This window comes from Tauraco erythrolophus, chromosome 22 (assembly GCF_009769465.1).
Source record: "Tauraco erythrolophus isolate bTauEry1 chromosome 22, bTauEry1.pri, whole genome shotgun sequence".
Taxonomy (NCBI): domain Eukaryota; kingdom Metazoa; phylum Chordata; class Aves; order Musophagiformes; family Musophagidae; genus Tauraco; species Tauraco erythrolophus.
This window is the reverse complement of record NC_141486.1, coordinates 1,703,303-1,727,349: the sequence shown is the minus strand read 5'-3', so window position 1 is coordinate 1,727,349 and position 24,047 is coordinate 1,703,303. Positions and strand designations below refer to the sequence as shown.

The 24,047-nt window shown below is 42.7% G+C and overlaps 1 protein-coding gene across 3 annotated transcripts in view; it reads right to left on the bottom strand.

Moving 5' to 3' along the window:
• PNPLA7 (patatin like domain 7, lysophospholipase) overlaps positions 1–24,047 on the bottom strand; it is a 130,665-nt gene that overhangs the window by 80,431 nt on the left and 26,187 nt on the right. For all 3 annotated transcript variants that reach the window (XM_086625042.1, XM_086625040.1, XM_086625043.1), the window contains exons 15-18: positions 20,859–20,936; positions 19,819–20,024; positions 14,347–14,478; positions 12,992–13,115 (exon numbers count right to left, since the gene is read on the bottom strand). In XM_086625042.1, coding sequence (XP_086481168.1) covers positions 12,992–13,115; positions 14,347–14,478; positions 19,819–20,024; positions 20,859–20,936 — 540 coding nt within the window. The remainder of the gene's footprint in view (positions 1–12,991; positions 13,116–14,346; positions 14,479–19,818; positions 20,025–20,858; positions 20,937–24,047) is intronic.

Genomic DNA, 24,047 nt, shown 5'->3' with positions numbered 1-24,047 from the left:
GGAAATGCAGAAATCAAATTCTCTGGCAAAACCTCCTCACATGCTTAATGAGACAGCGGCGTTCGGAGCTCAGGCGTGAGCTCCAGCGTTTAATCGCTTGGGAACAGCCTGGTGCTCAGTTTTGCAAGTTTTTAGCAACAGGCAATGTTTCCTGGGCTAAAAATCCATACATCGGTCGTTTTGAAAAAAAAAAAAAAACACGTTGTCACTGTAGCAGCTTTAATTACTAAGGCTAAAAAACAAACAACAAAAAAATTTCTCACTCGAGCTGCAATTTATAGCCACTTAGAATAAAACGGAACATAACTTTTCATTTTAAGTTTTCCAGTAGAAAAAGAAACAGAAAAGACATCAGCTTACGGCTGCTTTGTTTAGGGGTTGGGGGGTTTGATGTTTGGTTTTCAGAATTGGTTCCAAAGCTTACATTTACAGCAAATTCCAACACAAATAACGCTTTTGTTACACACGAAACCTTAGCACGATGCACGTAACGCCCTGTACCAGGCTGAGCTGTGCCAGGGGCCCAGGCACCTGCTTCTGCCCACAGCACAAGAAAATTAATTTTAAACATGCAACTCCACGACCCCACTTCCAACACGAGTGCATGCCTGGAAGACCACACGTGCACAAAATGGACAAATCAGAATATTTAGGTCTCAAAAAACTTGTGATTAGTTCAGAAAGCTGAGATCAGCCTCCTAATATTAACCCTAGCTAGTACAGAAACGTTTCATCAACACTAATTGCTGAGCATGAAGAACTGCACAAGAAAATCTAAAGCAACTACGTTCTGCAAGACCTACCCTTTGGTTTTTGATCAGGTGCCAGGGATGTTTGGGGTGTGATCACATTATTCATTAATTATATAGAAGGGGGGGAAAAAGGTCACATCATCTTCGTTCACGCATTTACGGAGACAGGAGTCCCCTTCAGGTTCCCCAAATGGTTGTATCAAGTCTTCTGGTTTATAACTCTCCCCTATAACCAGTTTTTAATCACAGGGTTTTTTGGCCCTGTACTTTAGCTTCCTTAACCAGAAAGCAGGTCAAGAGTTTCAACTGTTAAAATAAAACCTTTCTTCTCTCCAGTCATCACCCGACTGAGTTTAATTGGTATAAAGAAGAAAAACACTCAAGCTGTCCAACGTCCTTTTCCACTCTATTTGTCATATATGAGTGCATAAAATTAACTGTGCTCCAAAGGGCTCGCAAGTCTTTCAGAAAAGATGAGATTTGTAAAAAAGGGAATTAAATTTTAAAACAAAGCCTCAGGGAGTTGTTTTTTTTTTCCCCTCCAAACTGTGACTTTGTCTTTTCAAAGTGTTCCCGAGGCAGAGCAGAGGGGAGATGGACACCTTTTTCAAGCATCCTTCACATGAAGCAATTCCAATCTCCGGAGCAAGTGGCATTTGCAACACCACTAGTGTTACGGACCCTGTGATTCCAGGGAATTTGTTGGATGTAATTCCCAACTGATTACAGAGATCAGATCTCGTCCTACTCTCATATACAGGTTCTATATAAGCCTTGCCATTAGCTTCGATACTTTCATGCAAATACACCCTGATATTCTAGCACGGAAAATACCCGAGAAATTCAAATTTTGCTTTCCCCTTGGATGTTACCATCTCCGTTCCCAAACTCTATTTTTATTAGTTATCCAAAACTGTTCATACAATACTTGCTCTTCACTGGAAGCGAGAGGCTCTCACTGAACGTTTGGACCATTGGTCGGATTATTCTCGATCTTCACTACATTCTCCCCCCTCCTCTCTTTACACCCTGTGGTTAAAAAGCTGCCTTTGCACTGGTTTTAGAGTTTCTGCGCATGAGAATCTTCCAAATCAAACAGGTATTTGGCTATTCACGTCTTCTTAGGAGATTAAACCCATATTCTAACGCTCCCTAGTAGCTCTCCTCTGTAAATTCTACTTTCTTCTTTGTATTTATTCTTAATAATTATCATTTGAGATATCATCTATTCAGAGTTTTTTCTTCTTGCTTAGAAAACACAAGTTTCATGCAACATGAGTACTTGAAATCATTTCACTTTTAAGCCACATTCAAATCCTTGGGCTCCTCTGTCCAGTGAACCTTTTGATAACGTTTTGTTTTTCCAGGTTTGTAAAGAGCACAAGACTTTGCGACTTAGCTTCAACTTCAATATGAATAAAATCTACCTGTGATCAGAAGATTAACCCCATAATCTTATTTCTTTGGTTCTAACCCCCAAATTTAGTATTTTGATCACCCACCACAGCTACAGTAGTCAAACGACACTAAGGTAAATAAATAAAAGTTTTAAGAAATAATATTATCTTCCAACTCTTATCCAACCCAACCTGAGGGAGCAGAAGTGTGTATATATATAAGTATATTTGTATATTTGTGTGTCTGTATATTTTTTTTAATTTTATATATATACATATACACACATGTATATCTCAGCCAAGGCTCTCTTTGAGCTCCTTCCCAGACTTCCATAACCACCATTTATCCATGCCAGCATGAGCACAGCTACAATATTTGCTCCAGTGCAAGAAAGAATCAGTGGACTCTTTCCCACTTAACAAATTCAAGTCAACAGGATCTATTTTGCTTGAGGCAATAGTACATCTCTGGTTCTTCTGCTGTAACATCCATTCCTTCTCCTTAGTAAAAAGCCTCTGAACAAGTTCTGCCTCACTGCCCATTTCCACCCTTCTCTTTCAATTTTTAAGCCACCCTTATGCCATCCTTGCTCTTCCTCTCTCTCTCAAACAATCCTTCAGTTTTCCTGGAGTCCATCACCCTTCTGCTCTATCTGGACTGGCTATTCTTCTCTTTGCCATCTGGCATTGTTCACTTTTGCTCAGGCTGGAACTCAGCAAGCCTACATCACACTACGGGGTATTTCCACTTTGAAATCCGTCTCTCTTTGAAGTCCAACTTGCAAAAATACTCCATGTCCCCATTCATTGCCCACCTGTCTCCAAGGTCTAGCCTGTGGCTCCTCCTTTACAGCAAACATCAACGCCTCCTCTCTATCTCCATCCCACCCTCAAGAATCTGTCTGTCCATCATTGCCTTTACTTCCATCTCCTTTAGGAGCTGCATGAAGCAATGCCTCGAGTGCCATTAATGACGTGCATCGAGGAGCACATATCAATCCAGAGCGTTACACACCCTGTGGTTCTCGTTACTGACCATGAGTATTGCCATAGGTGGTGGTTCCTCCTGCACTACTGCAGTTCTGTTGTTCCTAACATCAACAAAAAGAAAAAAACCTCACTGACTACAAACGGATCCATCCTTTTTTGCTGTTTCAGCTAATTTTGGCTGCTAGGTTTCTCGTATCTTCTACCAGCTCAGCATTAAATAGTGACATAACCACGTGCGAATCATCTGTCACGTACAAGGCACATGATTCACCTAGCCTACAAGTTCCTTACAAAGAAGAAGTGTTATTGTAAATATTTTAAAAGGAGGGGGAAAAGCAATTTAGATTCTCAGACCTCTTTTGACTTCATTTCCAACAGTCATTCCTGACAGTTCTCCTTACAGCTTTCCAAATTACACAGTTGGAAAGTAAAATCTAGCAAGTGTCATCTTCTGCAAGTTGGTCTCATTACTCCAAATTCATTTTTGAGCTACATCCAACAAGTCACTTTGAATATTTGCTTAAGTGTGTGCACAGCCCCAGTGCAATAAGCACAGCTATTCTCCCGCTTAGGCTTAAGTATCTCCGAGATTTCATGGAAGACTGAACCAAAACCGAGGCTGGTTTATGGCAGTCAGTCTGCTGGCAATAAAACGTTGCTTCTCCAGGCAAATTCAGCCCCACTTTAACAAATCATTGGGTGACCTTTCCAATAGTCAGCAAACAGTAAACTGCAAATAATTTCAAAATACGTTTCTTCTGCAGATTATTCCTTTCCAAGGGAGTTTTCAAGTCTGCCTAGTGCAAGAGCAGGCTGGTCCAGTCCGAACTAGTGACACAAGCCAACAGGACCGTGCTTATAGTCACAGGTCTCTTCTCCTCGACCTTCACCCAGTGGCACATTTATAGGCCCTTGTGGCTTTCCCCGTGCATTCCCTTCCCATCCATTTTGTAACACACCGCTTTCAGTTTCTCTTCATTATGGCTGGTATTCCACCCGAAAATCTTTTATTCTCTCATACATCATATTGCTTTCTCTCCTATCAATCTTCTCTTTGCTACCAGCTCACAAAAAGCAGGACTCTTTCCACATCGTGGGTACCCTGAATTTCAGCCCTTGTGTTACCCACCCCCTTGCACTGCCAGTCCCCGGGCACGGCGCAGGAAGGGGGAGCAGCAGCCACAGAAATGAAAGCATCAGTTATAAGCAGACCCTGGGAAGCAGGTTAGGACTCCAAGGATTGTTGAACTATGTAGCTCAAACTCTTCATCTTTCAAATCCTTATTCATGAAAGCCACAATCATCGCCCACCAATTAGCCTGATATTTGCAGGCTTCAAGTTCTCACGTTCGTGCAAGATGCTTTGGCCAGACCCAGCAGCCCACAAACACACACCCTCTGCCAAAACAGCGTGCCAGGGAGACCGGTCAGGACACATCCAGCCGTGTTTCAACGAAAGCAGCATAAAACAAAACGAGAACTCTGACAACAGCCAAAACCAGCAAAAAGGCATTTTCTTCTCTTAAACACGGAGCATCCGCGGAGGGGGCACAGACTGTCCTGCAGGGGTGCAGCGTTTCAGACAGCCCCTTCCCAGCACGCCGCTGCGCACAGCCTGCAGGGCCGCCCCGGCTCCCTACCGAAAACACAAACTGCGCAGAGGTCAGCGTGCCAAAACTGCCCCCTCGCTCCTCCTGACACAACGTCCATCCCGAACCGCACCGGGCAAAACCAACAGCTCACCCAAAGGCACCGGGGAAGGACCATCACAAGACAGTGGGAAACACAAGGGACAGGGATGAAAGATGCTGTGCGAGGAAGCACAGATGCACCCGTGGAGGCATAAGGAGGAGAAACACCAACACTGACATCTGCTGACAGTTTAGGAGCTCAAGGAAAGGGACAGGCAACAAGTCAGATGCACGGGGCCAAGGTAGCACATCCGTATCTCAATGGCCAATGCAAGCACTGGAACAGTGCAGCCACAAAACAGACACATACACATGGATTTTTACAACAGTATTTTTGCTAGACAAGGTCATGAGATGATGCTGCTGCAACTGAAGACGATGACGTAACATAATCAATGTTACAGGAAGGGTGATCAAAGACTACATGGGAACAATTTTCTTCCGGTTTGAAGATGTTGCTCCCAGACCCTCCTTCAGCTCATTTGCACCTGAAAAAGCAAACAGGGGATGCTAATCCCAAAGGTGTTTCCTCCAGCCATCAGTTTGGAAAGATCTGAAACATTAACTTGTTTGCATCAGAAAAGGACAAAGGAGGAGACACTGCTGGAAGCAGTGAATGAGTGGGAAGAGCAACCAGGCAAGCTGCAAATCGACGCTATTTGTGGGAGCAGTGCCAGCCGATGAATGCAGTACACCATGTACTCTTCAAAGTTGTTCTAACAACCACCTTCTGCAACATTTCGTGTGCCAAGTTAACCTCGTGACTGAGGACATCTAGCACTTCTGCTGTGCAGGAAGAAGAATCCAAACCTCTCTTTCATTTTTATTTATATATATATATATACACACACACACACACAAAGACTTACATACATGAGTGTGTGTACATGTAAGTCTTACTTTGTATATCTAGATGTGTATTTGTAAGTGTATACATAAAATACATGTAAAAATTTAATAAGACAGGGCTTGCTACCTTTTGTAATTAAGGCAGTGGGAGTCATGCTACAGACTCTCCCGAAAGGACTGAGTCTGCGTTGTGTAGCAGTGCAACGACAGCCCTGTTGCAGCAGTGAACACCATTACGGGACAGCAAAAGGAAAGATTAGAGCTGGGGAAGGGAACTGGTAACAGTCCTACCCAGAGTATTTAAGCTTCACTCTATACGTACACGTGGCTATAGAAGATGGGAAGCTGCATGCGTGTTTTGCTCCCCTAATCCAACATTAATGAAAACAAAACACATACTGAAAGTTATCTGAAGCACACACACACACAAAAAAAAATCATCTAATAAGTTCATGCAGGTTGTTTGAAGGGAATCTGCAAGCACAACGCCACTGACAGGCATGCAGCATGCCCCTCTCATGATGAAATTATGCCTGAATTTCAACGAATGAAGAAGAGAGATAACAGAACACCATGACCCGTTTGAATACTTCCCAACAAGGGAGAGATCTGATTGCCTCTGTCTCAGCTTCACACCACAATACCACCAAACCTGGCTGGAACTTTAGCAACATCCTTCCCCATCCTTCAGTGCTGGACTCTGTTTCCCACTGCTACGTTGGCCTCCAAGCATGTTCATGATGATGAAAAGGATCAGACTTCCCTCTTACACAGTGGCTCTTACTTAATGATGTTTGCCAAAGTTAAAATCAAGGAAATAATAAAAATCTCTTTTGCTAACAACTTACTTGTACCTTTGCAAAGGTTAAAGGGAATGCAGCAGTAACTGGCCATTCAGAAGCCACCCTAGTTCCATGCGGTACTTCTCAAAACAGAAGAGAGAAAGGAACAGAAGGCAAGGGAAGTGCTGGAAGGGGATCAGAAGCTGTATCAGGAGTTAATTGATGGGTGGATTCTAGCAATGATGTTATCACAAGGAAGTTTAGCTGGAAGCAGGAGGGAGACACAAAATAGCTTAAGGACTGACTTACGTTTGACGCATGAAATCATTTATCTGAAACCAGAAGGTCACAACTACTATCACTACGCATCATCAAAGATCCTAGTACTCTCTAAAAAAGAATTTGGTTAAGGAGACAAAGCTCTTTGCAGTTTTATCTGTGGCTGCTACAAAGCCAAGTGACTTACCCACATAACACTAATGCCAAATAAGTTACCACCAAATCCTGTCAAAACTATGCCTGTGATTTTCCCCGACAGCGACGCGACCAAACTGTACCACAACAATTTTTGGTTATGAATGGTCTCTTACTTTCACCAGCTGTTAGAAGTTGAGGCAAACCAAGATAAAAGATCAATTGTTGTAAAGAATTGGAAAAACAGCAGTGAGCTGCTCACACCGTAGGTGAAGATGCTTGTGGGAAACCAGGGCTGGTAGGGCTCAGATCAGTGACTCCAACTCAGCCACCACCCCCCCCAAGACAGGTTTGGAAATCAGGACACCGAGCCTGTAATGTCAGTCTGACACTAGTTCAGCTGTGCAAGTGTGAACTCACCTCTCAGAGCTTCCTCTGTCTCACTTCGCTGCTGGTAAATACTGGGCAGAGGGTGCTGTTCTGTGGTTTGTCTTGTGGTTTGGTGGTTGGTTGTTTGGGGTTTTTGGTTGGTTGGTTTTGGGGTTTGTTTGGGTTTTTTTAAATACTATTTCACACATAAGATGCTGATAGGCAAATAACAATTCTTAATAATGTGTTACCAAGACACAGTGGAAAAGATGGAAAGAGAATCTCCTTCCAGAACCACGTCTTCCAGCTCAGTTCTCAGACCTCATCCGCCTCCAAATTTCCACAGATAGGGGCTGTGCACAGAGAGTGCCTGTGGCACCACCAACCTGAATTAACCCAAAATCTGGGGGGGTTTTAGTGACTTTAAGCTTTAGAAACAGAAGAATTCACAGTTTGAAAAAATTACATGCAAGTGATTGGTAAAAAACATCCACACACTTAAAAATGACAAAATAAACCATCCTTAACAGAGCAGGACTCGCCCAGTTTGAGCATGGGTGTCGAGGGTACAAAGATCCAGCTGGCTCTGGTACTGCCAGAGGATGGAGGTGTATGATATCATTAATGCTGATTAAGAACAAAAGCCTGACGAGTGTAATCCCGATACTGCTGTGTTTCCTTTGAGGGTTGCTCAGCAATTAAAGATTTCTAGCAGTCAGTGTTCCATTTCAAACGGACGATGTTCCCAACCCCTAAGGAAATCATAAGCCATTTACAGATTCTTCTTGGTTTTCACCTTTTTAAGAGAGAAAAAAGCCACGCATGTTTAACTGTACTAACGAGATGAACAGCTTAACATCTAAAAAAGTCATCATTTCCAGAATGTAAAGCATGATTCTTCCACGCGTGCCGCAGCACCGGCAGATGAGGATTCTTTTTCTGCAATTTATCCCTCGTGCTGCCTTGCTTTAAAAGAACATTTTAGTGCAAAAATGCCTTTCTGCTTGTTTTGCTCTTTTGCTACCCAAAAATGACCAGGTAGTAATAATAATAATACTCATCATCATCCTACTAATAAGAAGGGGCATTGTGGTTGCTAAAAAGAAGCAGAAAGGATCTTGAATTAACCAAAACATTGCTGGAACTTTCCCACTCAGTGGGGTATTTCTGAAAGCCAACTGGTTTGCTGGTAGCACACTGCAGACAACAGTTTTATGAGGCAGGTGGCTACCAGTAAGTCTAGCTATAAATGATGTAAGAGCCCAGCTCTTAAAAACATTGTAAGTTCAACAGCTGTCATCGAGGTCCTTGAGAACTGCCTGGCATTTAGTCATCTTACCAACCCCACAGCCATTCTTCAGGAACCCAACTGAGACAAAGCGTTGACTTGCATAAAAAGCTAATTGCAGAGAAGGTTCTATCACGTCCAGATATTTGAAGGGAGCAGACAGTACACAAATAACTTTTATTCAGCAGGAGATTGTTCTGCAAGATAGCTCTGTTGGAATTTTTCCCCCCTTCTCCTCACCCACTAGTGTCCTTCCAACAAAGCAAAAAGCAAAGAACAACCCTCTCAACAGATGCTTGAAGTTGCGATCCTGTAACCCATTTGGGACAACCTATTTCGCAGGTTGTAAAAACAAAAACAAAAAACCAAACCAAAACTGAATAAGTGCCCCAGTCTCATCAGCAGTGCTAGGGACAACACGAAGTGTCAAAGGCCTGGGCCAGTTTGATCCCAATTGGCATAACAAATACGCGAATTAAAGGAATCCTCTTTCTTGGACAACAATGAGTTAATGAGATAAAGATAACAAGAGTAAAAACTACAATTTGCACGAGTATAACCAAGATCAGAACTAAAGCAGCTATACCAAGACAGAAAGAGACTAATATAACCATTTTAAATAAATAACTTGGTGAAGAGAAGCCCTTACACTCTATCAACACACAGTGGGCTTTTATGATTTCCTTTGGGGTCACCTGGGCATGGTAGAAGCGATCTGGAAGAATTACCCTTTAGCTTGTGTAACAGTTTACTAAAATTAACATTTCAACATTTTTCCACAAGTGTATCTGTCGCAACGGCACCAACAAATCCAAAGATCCCCCCCAAAATGGGACAAATCATAGTCTCCAGATAACGTGCCTTCTGTCAACTGTATTTCAAGTGGTCAATTGTATTTCACATGCAAGGGAATTATCCAACAGATTCATCATTGTCCTTTAAAAACTACTTGGAAGGCCTTCAATCAAGTTTTGACTTGATTTCACCAGATACAGCAACTGGAGGTGCCCATCCATAGGGTCAGCAGCAGGAAGCAGCTGCCAGTGTCCCTCCAAAAAGGCTCCCAGGGACGAGATAATTTTCCTTCAACATAACTACCCTCGTCAGCCCTTCAAATAACTATGTAGGGAAGGCAAACTTTGGCTTCTAATCTGTTGTGCTCCCCCTGAATCGACAGACCTCAGAAACAGATGCCATTGCGTCAGTACAAGGAACAAAACAGTTTCAGCCACAAGTTTAGCCTTGGGAGCGCACGCACACGCTTGAAAATTAACATCTTGCCTGAAATCCTTCACTTTTCCGTGCTTTTCTTCTGAAAGCAGAAATGGCAGACACTCATCTCTTATGCCTATGACACACAGCGTTTTAAAGTGCTGAAATATAGGCAATAAACAAAAATACATCGACTACAAGGCTCCTGTATTTTGTTAGTGCCCACAGTTCTGAATGACGTGGGGGGTCTTGGAGGGGTTTCAGAGAGGAACACGCCACCGGTTGACCAAAATACCAATTACCAATACCAACTGCTAATTTCATTCCCCGCAAGCACTTTGAACCCTCCAATTACTTTACTTTCAGGGAAAAAAAAAACCAACCCTAGAGCAGGCTTTTAAAGGTTTATAACTGATTCTGCAGAAGGGGATAAACAAATCTTTTTAAAAGGAAAAATGTCATTTTACTAATGCCCTGGGCAAAGAATGGCTACATTAATCTTGGCAATCTTTACACATCCTCCCCCATGTTTTCAAAAGACAGCCAGAGCATCGAGATTTGTTCAACAAATGGCAGCATGAGTCAGTGGGCCTGGGAGCCGTAGGAAGGAGTAGCTGACATCCATGGAGTCACAGAAGTCTTCAAAATTATTCATGTCATAACACAGATCCAGAAAAGCGACTTATGGGTTAGACAAACTATATAGAATCATAGAATGGTTAGGGCTGGAAGGGACCTTCAAAGGTCATCTAGTCCAACCCCCCTGCAAGGAACAGGGACATCTCCAACTAGATCAGGTTGCTCAGGGCCTCGTCCAACCTGGCCTTGAACGTCTCCAGGGATGGAGCATCCACCACCTCTCTGGGCAACCTGTTCCAGTGTTCTACAACTCTCATGGTAAAAAATTTTTTCCTAATATCCAACCTGAATCTACCTCCCTCTATTTTAAAAACCATTACCCCTTGTCCTATCACAACTGGCCCTCCTGAACAGCCTCTCCCCATCTTTCTTGTAGGCCCCCTTGAGGTACTGGAAGACCGCTATAAGGTCACCCCGGAGCCTCCTCTTCTCCAGGCTGAACAGCCCCAACTCTTTCAGCCTGTCCTCATAGGAAAGGTGCTCCAGCCCTCTTATCATCTTCGTGGCCCTCCTCTGGACCCTCTCCAACTGGTCCATGTCCTTCTTATGTTGGGGGCTCCAGAACTGGATGCAGTACTCCAGGTGAGGTCTCACAAGGGCAGAGTAGAGGGGGAGAATCACCTCTCTCAACCTGCTGGCCACACTCCTCTTGATGCAGCCCAGATAGGGGTGTTTCTGTATCCATGCCTTGGAACTCACCAGCAGACACATCCCAGTCCATCCACCAAACCAACCTCCCTCTCTCCTCACTGCATAAACAGTTGAACCAGCAGGAAACATTATATCAGAACCAGCACTAGTGCTCGTACAGGGAGCTAGAGTTTAGACCATACGCTCTGCTGTCACTCAAAACTGCTTTCCGAAAGCACAACAGCTCCGTTCTAACCTGGGAGCTCTGCAAAACTCCAGAAACTTGATGGTGAAGCTGTAGATCACTGCTGGTGAAAGAAAGCAGGGAAACGAGCAGGAAAATGCTTGCACGTGTCAAAACTGATAAACCCTTATTCACACACTAAAAGGCCTTGTGCCAGCATGATTAGTCACAAAAGATCTCAGCTTCTGTTCCTGTCAAATCATGTCCTTTCACATCTTTAATGAGGTAGCCCAAAAAGGAAAGAACAAAGGAAGAAAACTTGTGAGTGTGACTAGCACGCTCAACAATAGACCTGCTTCTCCAAGCCAACAAAACTCCTCAGCCAGAAGTAGCACTGATCTTGGGAAGATATCCTTAAAAAATAACACTGCCCACATAAAACTCAGCGAACACGGTACAGTCACCAGTCCAGACCACCTTTGTCTTCTGCTGGGAGTATCACCAGAATTGCCTCTTGCACTCCACTGCACTCACTTCCAAGTGATATACAATTTATTTTAAAGTTACTAGGCAAGTGAAAATGAGCTGTCAACACACACTGATAAGGTCCAGAGACTTCATCCCCCGTACAAGAAAACTTTTTTCTTCTCTCAAGAAAAACAACTCAGATGCCAGGTCAGTTCCCAGCCTCTGGGAGTACAGGAGACCTCTGCCAGAAACACTTGACAGTACAGCCAGCAGTCTGCGACCCACCTGCCATCAGAGACAACTGGGTCTGACATGCTGATGATGGTCTCTGTACCTGGGGCAGGAACACGAGTCCTCCATCGCAGACCTTGCCAGAGATCAAGGGAAAGAGGCAAGGCAGCAGGGAGAACCTCTTACTGCTGGATCATGTCACTTTCAAACCATCAACACCTTTGCGATCTGCACAATCTTGGATCAGCTCTCTAGAGGTGATCAGCCTTGTACTCCTCCTTCCTCTTCCTCATCTCTATAAACAAGAATTTCTTCCTACAGTACTAATACTAACTCTTGTATTTTCTTTATTCAGAGGTGTGCTAATTCTGGCTATTAACAGATACATATTAAACATTTAGGTTTTAGCTCAGAAAACAGAAGAAGGCCTGAACAACAATCTCACAAGTTCTGAAACTTTCTAGTTTTAAATATAAAACTCAAACAAGCCATGCATATTCATGATATAGGGCTCCCATTACAGTTGTTCAACTAGGTGTGAGAAACAAAAAATGAACATGGGAGAGGGATTAAACAGGGATAAATACTACGATTTTGAAATCAAATGTTGCTTTAATACCTTTTAATAACAACATGCTCCCTGAATAAGCTGATGCATCTTTGAAGTTGGCTGTGCTAACCTGGAGTAGGTTGGACTAGATGCTTCCAGGGGGCCGCAGCCAAACTGAATCTCTCTGTGACACCACATTTACTCAAATCACTGTTCCGTGCACGTTCCTGCAGGTCTTCCTGACAATTCTAACAGGCTGCTCTCCTCTCAGTGTGAAAGGAAGTAACCCATATCACAAAAGAGCACTGTGCTGGGCTTTTTGGTTTGGTTGTGACTTTTGTTAACCTTTCTTTTTAAACCAAGTCTAATAATCCCATTCATGTATTATTACATAAAGTTTCCAGGTAAAAGATATTTTCCATCTTTCAACTTGGGAAAGCCCTGAACTAAGATTAACAACTGATCAGAGCAAGATTTTGGTTGCTTATTGTGCAGTCAATACCAATTTCTCAGCTGAGCAATTCATTTTTGAAACTGGCTCTTACCACTCCAATTAAGTCTCCTCGTCCGTATTCACCCGTCAGGTGCTTTTTTCCATCATCCATCCGTATGACGGAGCGAAGGCGACCGTTCAACACGATGTAGGTGCAGTCTGACTTGTCACCCTGCCTGCAGAAAGAATCATCAGTAACAAGGATCAGTGAAGCATCTTTGCTCAGCAAATGCATCTAGAGTCTTTTATTCAGTTGATCATCTTTCCCTACGTGGCTTAGAGGACACAGGAAAATGTTTAAGCAACGGTTAAACATAACAAGCAAACAAGAAACTGAACAGGCATCTCTTAAAAGGTGACTTGGAAACATGTTTAATGTCTAAATGTACGAGCTTTGCAGAACTGGTTAATGTTAGGTCTGGAAGCAGATGACCAGAATGTAAGTGGTCTCTAGGGGAGACAACAGACTCGTTACTGGTCGCAGCAGGAGCTCGTTGTCCTTGCAAGGTCAATATGGATGCACAGAGATATTCTGCAGGCCAAGGGCAAAAATCCCCGAGTGGCTCAGGATTTGGATTCCTTTCAGTGCACATATCTTAGTCTATCAGGAAGGTTTTGCTATAATCATGCAAACTTGACAAGAGTGCTGTTGGGCACGCGGATTTCCAGCATAACCTGGTACGCGGATGAAATATCATACTGCTGGTAGTGGAATTAAAACTAATGCAAGGAATTCTGAAAGATTTTAACAAGCTATTGACAGCTATGACTGCTTTGATGCACAAAGTAATCCAAAACTTCCATCAGCATTAGTGCTGCAGGTATAGTTATAAAAATTTAAACCACAATTATGTAGAATACATACTATATTAGACCTTTATTCTTCCACCAGTGCAGCAACCATATAATATCTCAAATGCATCCTGGTACAAAAAGCCATAAAATGAAGTTTTCCCAAGGACAACTTCTGCCCCTTAAAGAGCAGTGTCTATTTTCCAGTTACTCTTGAATAAGCCTAACTGAATTACCTTTGAGTTTTGTTGGTTGTTTTAGAAAGGCTGAAAAACTCTTTGAGCAATAGATGTTCATGCCCTTAATGCAGAAACTGTCACCACAACATACAACTGTCTGTCTTAAATCAATTATGTCACTTTAAAAGTTTGCCAGTTCAACATAAAGGATGAGAAATTGCATGAAAGAATTGAGACAAGCAATGCTGAAGACAAGAGACAAGCAATGCTGAAGTAGAAACAAAATCTCAAAACAGGCAAACAGATAAACCTGATGGAATGGTTGATAAATTTAGTCCAAGGAGTTCTTTATTCTGTATCCCACCAAGGGAGCACAACTTCTTAACTATGAAAACAGATATTTAATGGACAACATACAATTCTGTCCACATCTCACCTGTAAACAGCTCGTCCAGCCTCAACCGCCATCCAATCCAGGGCAAAGTCAATTTGCCTAATAAATGAGGACATCCTCTTCACAACAGTGTGGGCCACACCGAGAACCACACTTGGCTGCTCCCTCATTATCCTAGAAGAAAAAAAAAAAAAAGGTGTTATTCAAGCACTTCCCCAAAACAGGAACAGGTACAAACAGGCCCAACATCCCAATGCAGCTGTTGCCAATGCAACTGGGCAGTTACATAGGCACTAACTCGGAAGTTAGGACATACACACTCCACTATGGCCACAACCACACCACATCAGTGATAATTTGACAATGCACGGGGCTGCAGCCTTCCAAACTAGCCCAAATTAAACGTCACTTGAGGTTGACATGGTCCTAGTGGCAGTCAGGTCGTGCTAGCAGAATGCCAGTTCTGCCGCCTGGCCCAATCTCCCTCTGCAAGGGAGCAGCAGGATGGACGGGAGCCACCTTCCCAACCTCCCCTTCATCTGGGTCTCTTACAACTCAGGGAAATGTTCATACTGTCCAGATGATTATCCCTTCCTGCCGTTCTGCACTCTCCTGCCTCACATGTGCACATGTGCTCACAGTTTCTCCCAGATTTTATACCAGGTCTGAACCTCATTATCTGTAACGTCTGATGTTCTTCAAAATACGAGATCTGCTCTGCATTTCAACTATTGCTTTTTTCCTTGTTGCAGAGACCACAAAGAACTGAAACATCTAATAAAGCTTCTGATCCCCACATTGAATCTTTGGAGTGATGCTTAGAAGTCTCTAGTTATAAGGACACCATGTAATTCAATACTTTTCTCAAACTGAAAAACTTCGAGCATGTTCTGCCAGGGATAACTGCAAATTCGATACTGATTGAGAGGCGCGAGGGAAATCGCTCTCACAGACACCTGATATTATTTCTCCTTCTTTTCAGACTGAGTATCACTGCATCCTGTCACCTTGTGAGAAAGCACTCCAATTCGTACTGAAGCACTGCTCCACAGGGGCGAACTGCTGACACGCATCTCCAGAGGGTGTACCTGTTGGGACAGCTTATCTTTTCTGTTCCCGCGCGGCCTCAAGAGCAGTTGATAGCAGACTACTAAAAACCAGTTATTTCACAAGAGGCAGCACAATTCAGAAAGCAGTAGGTAAGTGTACGCAGAGCTGGTATGTGGAGTGCAGGCAGAGATGAGGGAGCTGTGTTAAAACCACACACGGGCAGAAACAAAGAAGAGAAAACAATAAATGCTTGCTACGTGCTCTACATCAACGTTCCCTTTACAACGAAGGCACCGCGCTGCCGTAAGACAATCTACTTCGGACACCCTGTGATCGTGGGAACTCTCGCTAAGCACGAGTCCTATGAGCTTATCTAACCTTGCACCCTAAAAAAATGGAAAGGAGGTGAGAAAGGTGTGGAAGGAGCACTGTCAGTGTTTGTCCCCTAACTGAAACATGGTTCCTTGTGGACCATTGTCACCTGGCAGAGATCACAGAAAGCCTGAGCAGAGATCTATAATCCTAGAATATGATCATAAAATCATAGAATCACAGAATGGTTTGGGTTGGAAGGGACCTCAAAGATCATCTAGTTCCAACCCCCCTGCCATGGGCAGGGACACCTTCCACTACACCAGGTTGCCCAAAGCCCCATCCAACCTGGCCTGGAACACTGCCAGGGATGGGGCAGCCACAGCTTCTCTGGGCAACCTGTGCCAGTGCCTCACCACCCTCAGAGGGAAAAATTTCTTCCTCATATCTAATCTAAACCTGTCCTCTTTCAGTTTAAAGCCATTGCCCCTTGTCCTAGCACTACATGATATCAAAGGTGAACTCACCAGGAGCTCTTTACTGCCTACACGAAGCACAGAAACTGCCTGAAAGTTTCTCAAGTCTCTGATCCCTCATTCCTTAGTCCTATAGCTGCAGCAAGAGACCCAGAGCTGATAGTCACCAAGGGTCAAGTGCAGCACACAGGACTTTGTAGGAAGATTTTGTGTTTATCACACATGACTATTCTACTCTCCTTACCCAATGCCTCAAATTCCTTCTTTTTGCAATAATGAAGCTCATAATTTCTTCAGGTAAAATCCCTGAATTTGAAACGGAAGGGATTCCTAGGCGTACATCCCTGTTCCATACTGAGCTAATCACAGTTGTACCCCTGCACTCGTATGTGCTACCAGGTGAATTAAACTGAGCACCAACTCTTACATTTAGCCCTGTTTAAAATCCAGCACCCAAAACGGGATTACAAAAAAGCAGGACAGTGTTCCTCTCCTGCCCTTTTCTCTTGCCCTGAGGTTTCCATGCCCCCATCCCAATCTCCACCCCAGGATACCTACAGGCTACCTTGGTTTTGATAAGCTATTATTGCATGTGAAAACAACGTCTTATCTGATGGAAATTTCACCACACTGACCTCTTGGAGCAAAGGACAAAGGAGCTGGAAGAGGCACCCCAGGACAAGCACTAATAAACAGACAACCCTCATCCCTCACACGCAGAACACCCAGCACTATCCCCCTTTTCAGATGATCTCAAAGTTAAATAAACCCCCTAAACACTCCTGAAGGGTTCAGCTCATTGTTTTTATTCTACTTGCTTATTTAGTCCTGAAGATCTCCTCCCACACAGGCTGTCTGCTGCGACGGATAAAAGCCATTTACTCCTTTTCCTCCTTCAAGATATCTATCTTAATGCACTCCACATGTAAACTACTAACAGGCTGCTTTCATTTCCATCTGGAGCTCTCTTAATTCACTCAGTGCTATACAGCTTTTACAAGACTTAACGTAGAAGGTAAAAGCCTATCCTTATGGACAAGAAGAGAAAAGCAGAGTTTTTTTCTGCATTATCAGCCAAGTTTCCCTCCTCTCACTTGGGCATTTTCATCTTTGCACATCCCTGACACTGGGAAAATTAAAAGCCAATTACCAGAGCTCTGTACTACAGAAACCTGTTCTTGAAGGGATCCTCAGGATTCTTTATTAGAAAACTCACCAAACACAGTGATGAAAAGGCGGAACTAGTGTCTGTGAAAGCCTGGGACTTATGCAGATACTCTTGTGGAGGTAGATGCAATCTGATATTCAGCTGGGCTGGCAATACAAAATAAAAATCAAAGCGTTCCTGCTAATCCAGCAAGCACACATGATTAAGGCTCCAAACTGTGAGATTTACTGAAGCAGAAAACGTGACAGAGTCCCTCATACCAAAGAACCCGAACATATTCCCTCCAGAGTCTGGTGACAACTTGATTACACTGTTCGTCAGGAGACACCAACAGTTGCAGCGTAGGCACTGCACACTTAGCACATCAGTTCAGCCAAATAGCAAAGCATTTAAGGTATAGACTATATAATTAGCTTGTGTCACCCCTATACTTAAACTCTACATTTACAGATAGGTATTTAGTCATGTTCGTAGCACATAAAAGGCTCCTGCCCCAAAGTTTCAATGGAAAGGATTTAACCTGTTGTCCAACATCCAACGTGCAATTCTAAACCCTGGGCTACTGCCATTACTGTGCTCTTTGCCTAATAGCAACTATTGACCATGTTCTTTCTGCTTCACGCTCATTAATTACTGAGAAAAATCACATACAATGTTCCAGGGAAGCTCAAAGAAAAAGAGTAATATATTCGACAAGTAAGGAAGAAAGGAATTCTGGAGAATAATGGAGGTTCTGGTCAAATTTCTTCTGGTCAGTAAGATGAGAGCCACAAAAAGGAAAAAAAAAAAAATCATTCCTGTGGGATTCTGAGTGAGGGAGAAAGTCTAACGTTGTAGGACTATGAGCAGAGAATTTGGCACAAAAAGCGGAAAAGAAAACTTCTAATTTTATCAACAAGTTTTTCTTTCTCATTAGAGTTCAAAGCAAAAATGAACAAACTTGAAGAAACCTCATGCTTTTCAAAGACTTCCTACAATGACACTTTTAAATATGGGAACAGGAGTTAGAATAGATATAAAGCTTGGGTTTCAGGAGAAATTGTGAAGAGGGAATGCTGAAACATCACAGAGCTCATAAAATGCAGAAAATTGGCAATAGATCTTTTTAAAGGAGAAAAAGGGAGATTTGGAAAGGTCCCATAAATGATGAAGAGGTGATGCAGTGATAGGTGCATCATTGACTGGTATGAGGTTAATGGAAGCAAAAAGGTAAGTTGGAATAAACAAGAGACAATGAGATTCTTGAGAGAGAAGGCAAATTCCAGGAAAATGAGTTCAAGCAAATGACAGAGTCAATTCAGGGCTGAATATCAAAACAAAACAAAAAAGGCAACAAGGTGGAATCTGACTGGTTGGCTGAGATGACATTATGACATCTGAAGTCAGAAACAAGGAGAAAAATGGCAGTAGAAAGAAGGAAAAAGCAGGAGCTTAGAAGAAACAGATCTGATACCGCATGGAATGGCACAAGTGGGGAGCATCTATCAGAAATTGGGTCAAAGAGTTGACATCCACTGCACAGACTTGGAAAAACACTGCTCAGCAACCACACTGCTGAGAACAGCGTGTTCAGCTTGACAGCACACGGCCTTCTGCCTGAGGTGAAAAAAAAACCAAAATCACAGAATAAGATTCTGTGGGAGCATTGATTAGGAATACAAGCAATTGGAATTATTTATAAAGAAGTATGCAGAAATACACATCGTAATAGTGGCCTAGAAAACACCACCTCGGAATCCCTACGCACAACAGAGGACTGCTGGCACATTCGAGCAGAAGGTGAAAAAGGAGTTTGTAAGAGGAAATAGAGGTATCTGACAAATTCTGTGTGTGAACTAACAGTATGTCTTAACAATAGGATCATGGAATAAATCAAGAGCAGCATTAATATTGGACGTTGAGGCTAACGACGGTCATCATATTGAGTTTTTAATTACGAAATAACTATATCCCCCTTTAAGCATTAAGTCACAAGTTATGTACCACTTCCAAGGTCCAGAAAGGAACCTGCCTGGCACAGGGGCATTATTGTTTGACTTACTCTATGAGTGAGCATTGAAAACCTACAGTTACACCAAGACCAATCATTTATAACACATCCAATGGCCTGGGTCGTGTTTGGAAACAGATCTGGGGTGGTTCTCCAGCAAAACGAATAACAAATCTAAGAGAAAGTGCCTGACAAAGAAGTGTTTAACCCAGGAAAGCATAGGCTCTGGCCACACTTTCTTATTTGGATTATGAAGTATATGAGTCTTGGGTCACAAATCACACCTCACTGGGTTACCAGGTTCCCTGCATTACCTCTTGCTGGAGATAAAGCCATCTGACAGATGGGTTGGAGCTCATCTGGGCACTTAAAACCCTCATGTAAGCTATCTTGTTTGCTACAGGATGTATTGTAGCAGTACTACACCACACATACATCCACCACTCAGATTTGTTCAAAAGGGTCACAAAAAATCAAAACAAAACAAAATTAAAATATGTTTTTATGGTAGAACTCACTCATAGAAATGGGTCTTGGAAATAGAAAGGAAGCTGCATTCTCGGTTGGCCTTGATGGTGAAAATCAATGGTTCCCCAGTCAGGACAGCGAGCTGGCCTACGAGTTCTCCTGGATGGGTAATGAAGAGACAGGTGTCCTCCTCTGAGTCTATCTTCCGTTGGTACACATGAAGCATCCCCGAGATCACAAAGCAAATATTAACATCCTGGAGAAAATGGAAAAAGAGCTCAATAAAAAGCCCCAGAGATTTTAAAAGCAATTATCACAGCCACAGCACTACCATGACCAATCTGTTTTCCAGAAAGCTCCCTATAGTTTTTGAACAATTAGGTGATAAAATAAGACACAATAGTGAATTATTAAAAGCAGGTTATGAATATTTAAAACTAAGCAGCCACAATATTGAAAAATGTGTTTCTCTCTGTGTGGTTATGAAAAATGAAGACTGCATCTGCAAGATCTCAAGAAATACCAACAGAACTGAGAACGGGGATGATGGGGTCATCAGCAGCACGACGAGGGACATCAGTTCCGCGGAGCAGAACACAGCAGCACCGTAACTGGAGCTGCCCCTCATCTGCTTTGCATAAGCTCGTCTGTTTACACACTATTGTTACAAATGAATCTCGTTATATCCTAAATACACTTTGCTATAAACAACTAACACTGGATTTCTGGGAGGGGGGTAGAACTTTGCTGCAACTGAGTGCCATCGCGGCAAGCCCGCAGAGCAGGGCATGAAAAAGGACTGCCCGGTCTCCAAACCTCCTCAGGAGGGATGGAGGTATGATACTCCATACCTTCCCGTGAAGGTGTATCAGAGCTAAAACCAGCCAGGTACCAGATTTCCACTCTGGCTCCACGGCTACTCCAGGTGCACAGAAAGGCTGAGAGCTGGGATTGTTTCACCTCAAGAGGCGGCGGCCTGGGAGGGGGAATTTTTATTTATCATCATCAATTTGTAGAAATACCTTACAGTGGGGAGGCAAAGACTAAGGCAGACTTATGTTCTCTCTACTCTCAGACAACGCTCACTCACCTGATCTCCTTCCCTCGACAGCACAGTCCCAGCAGTAACCTGATGCAGCGTCACTCTGCCATTCAACAACGAGGGATCCTGGAGAAGAAAGGGGCAGGGGGTACAATTTACTTGTCTGTGCACATGTGAAGATGCAAAAATGCAAGGAAACATTCAAATAAAGCAAGTAAGAATAATAATCACTAAAGAAAACATTGTAAGTCCTTGAATCTCTTTAAAATATGGTGTGCGATTTTTATACTTCTCTACCCAACAAACATTTCTTCCAGAAGAAAAAAAGGTTTAATTTGCTTCAATTGATCAGATCTAGATTCTTAAGGATTTTATATTTGTCAGTTTGGCCTCAGACTCTTGCAAGGGTCTATAATGAAAAGAGACCTACATCAGCTGGCATGAAAACCATGAAAGTTGTTCTCAAATTGAAAGCAGAGAGACTGTCTATGACGGAGGAACTGGACAAGATGATCCGACACCACTTGCCTTATCATGGCCCTTTCCTGCTCACACAGCTCAGCTGTGCTGTGCACGTGTAGCAGATTTTCCTACACACTGTAGACCAAAACCTTCTTCAAAGCAATTAACTCTTGCGTGCACGCACACATGGATTGCACAGGAGAGTGAGAATTTTCCTCCTGACTGAAGAGCACATGGGAGGAAAGGTCTTTCCCAAAGCCTGCCCTTGGTTTGGACTCAACCCCAAACCCTTGCAATGGCAAGGAGCTGATGTGGTTAAGTGCATCAGCTGATCAGAAGATTTCTTCCCAGCTCCAAAACTGGTCACCACCATAATCCTGAGTACTTAACACAGACACCAACAGGCGTGGGGAGAATCTTCCTTCATCTCAAAGAACCGCCCACACAATTCGGTGTTCCACCTGCAGGCAGTATCATGCCCTAACGCTTCAGGCCACCTTTACTTCGGCAAAACTTTCACCCAAAGCAGCAAATCTTCAAAAGCTGCACATTTATTGTCATCATCCAATTACGTGATTCTTGCTTCATGCTGCAGAGCGACAGCGCAGCGCTCGGCGTCTCGCAGCCCCATCTCTGCAAGGCAAAGCCAGACTTCACTGTGTCCAGTACCAGCACCAGCACAGAGGTAGAGCCACTCGAAGCAAGAGCTGTGTGCCCAGTAAGATACCATTCAGCGCAAGCAGCAGAGCAGAATCTGCCCATAGTCATTCACCTCCTTGTAGCAGGAAAACAATACAGCAGAGATGTAAACATTTTACCACTGTAATTGTCACACCAGGTTTTTCTCTTTTCACTTTTGGTTGAAAAAAAAATAGAGCAAGTGAAATAATCAGAATTACTCTTTACACCTACAGTTGATAAAAAGAACAGATTTTCATCAAAAAATAGTTTTATTGAAACCAATCTGTTTCATGGGAACATATCCAATGCAAAGAACCTGACAAGCACCTGTCAAAATATTTCAGTTCAGCAATATCAACTACAACTAATTTCTATGATGTTTTTTTTCTATATTTATGCATTTATGGTTGTATAGTATTACCTACACTTAACGTTTTAACGAGCAAAGTATCTCACAGTAAGGGAACACAATCTCCCTAATGATCTCTACTTATTGATAGCTTTTTTTGGCTGCATTAGCTCTGCCAAAAATTTTTGCAAAGACTTTCTTCATGTCTAAGACTACTTAAGCACTGGAAAGGATTGCACACAAAGCTGTGAAGTCCTCATCATTGGAGATCTTTAGGAACAGCTTCAACAAAAACCTGCCAGAACTGAGTTAGTGATATTTGATGCTGCTTGGGGCATGAAGAGAGACACAATGACCTCCAAGCAGTCCTTGAAATCCTGCTTTTCTGTGCTGTTACTACTCTGATTAAGCAACAAAGGAGCTGACAAACAAGACCACAGACTAGATCCATCCTGTCTAGTATCTTCTCTCTTGAACGGGCAAGACCAGCAAACCCAAACCCAGCATCGCGTAGTTACAGGGTTGGAGCTAAATAACTTTGCACTGGTTCCCTCCAGCCTCCTCCGGCCACCAGCTTTTAGGAAAAGAAGTCACTAGCACAAAATCCATTTCGCAGCAAGTTTCTTTCTGTTACTATAACAGATAATAAATTGGCAGAGGTTTATGACGCAGAAGTGAAAGCACAAACCATTTATCAACAATAAACAAAAGCACTAACTGATTGGGAAAATTTTTTTGTTCAAGGAGGCAACTCAATTCCCTTATAACTCACGCAGAAGATATGCCCTGCAACATTGTTTAACTCTGATATCATAATTGCAAATAAAGCTGAAAACATGTAAAACTTCTATGAGATTGAAAACTGTCCATGAAAGAGATCGAAAACCGTTCATGACAGAGATCCAAGGAATTCAAGTTACTCAAAACAAACAAAAATATCTTAATTCTGAAGTCTGATACCTAAGGGTCATTTGAGATAATGCTGCCTCCCTCCTATAGCAGATTATCCCCTCCTCTCTCCCTCTTACAGTCTCATAAAAAAAAAAAGCAACCAACAACCAAAAACCAAAACATCTTGATTTTATTCATACCGACTGGCTGCTCTGAAAAATGACTCTTACAATGCCTCTAGCCAGCTAAGAAATGAAAGACCTGAGCGAATTTTTTAAGAGAAGAGCTTACAGAATGCATTTTCCTCCTTGATGTAAGTAGTATTGAACACAAATATTTTAAACACAGTAAGATTTTTCTTTCGTTGCCTGTAGAAGAATCAACTTCTGCTATCCTGCATAGAAAAAATTAACATCGACCTTTAAACGAGATTTCTAGCACTTGGCTACGTTCCACCAGATTCTTATTCACTTGTTAAAAACCAAGTTACTACAATATCAAAGTTTGAAAAGCCTATCTTATTTCATTATTATTTATATCTTCATGTTAAAAACACTGCCTGTTAGATGCTGCATTTTAAGAATACTGTTCCAATTCAATTCTAATCTGTTTACTTGTTAGTTACTGAGAAATTTATTCTACATTAAAAAAAAGTGCTATAATCTTCAGTTATCTTGGAATTTTTGCTCGTGATCCAATAGGTCTAGAAAGAAAGACATCAGTTGTATATTGGACATAAACTTTAGTCACAAGCGGAGTCTGAGGTCAGTCCTATGAAGAACAGGAGGCTGAGCAGAACAGGTTAAAGTCTCCAGTCCTACTGCACTCCATCTGCAACAAGAATTTCTTCTAAA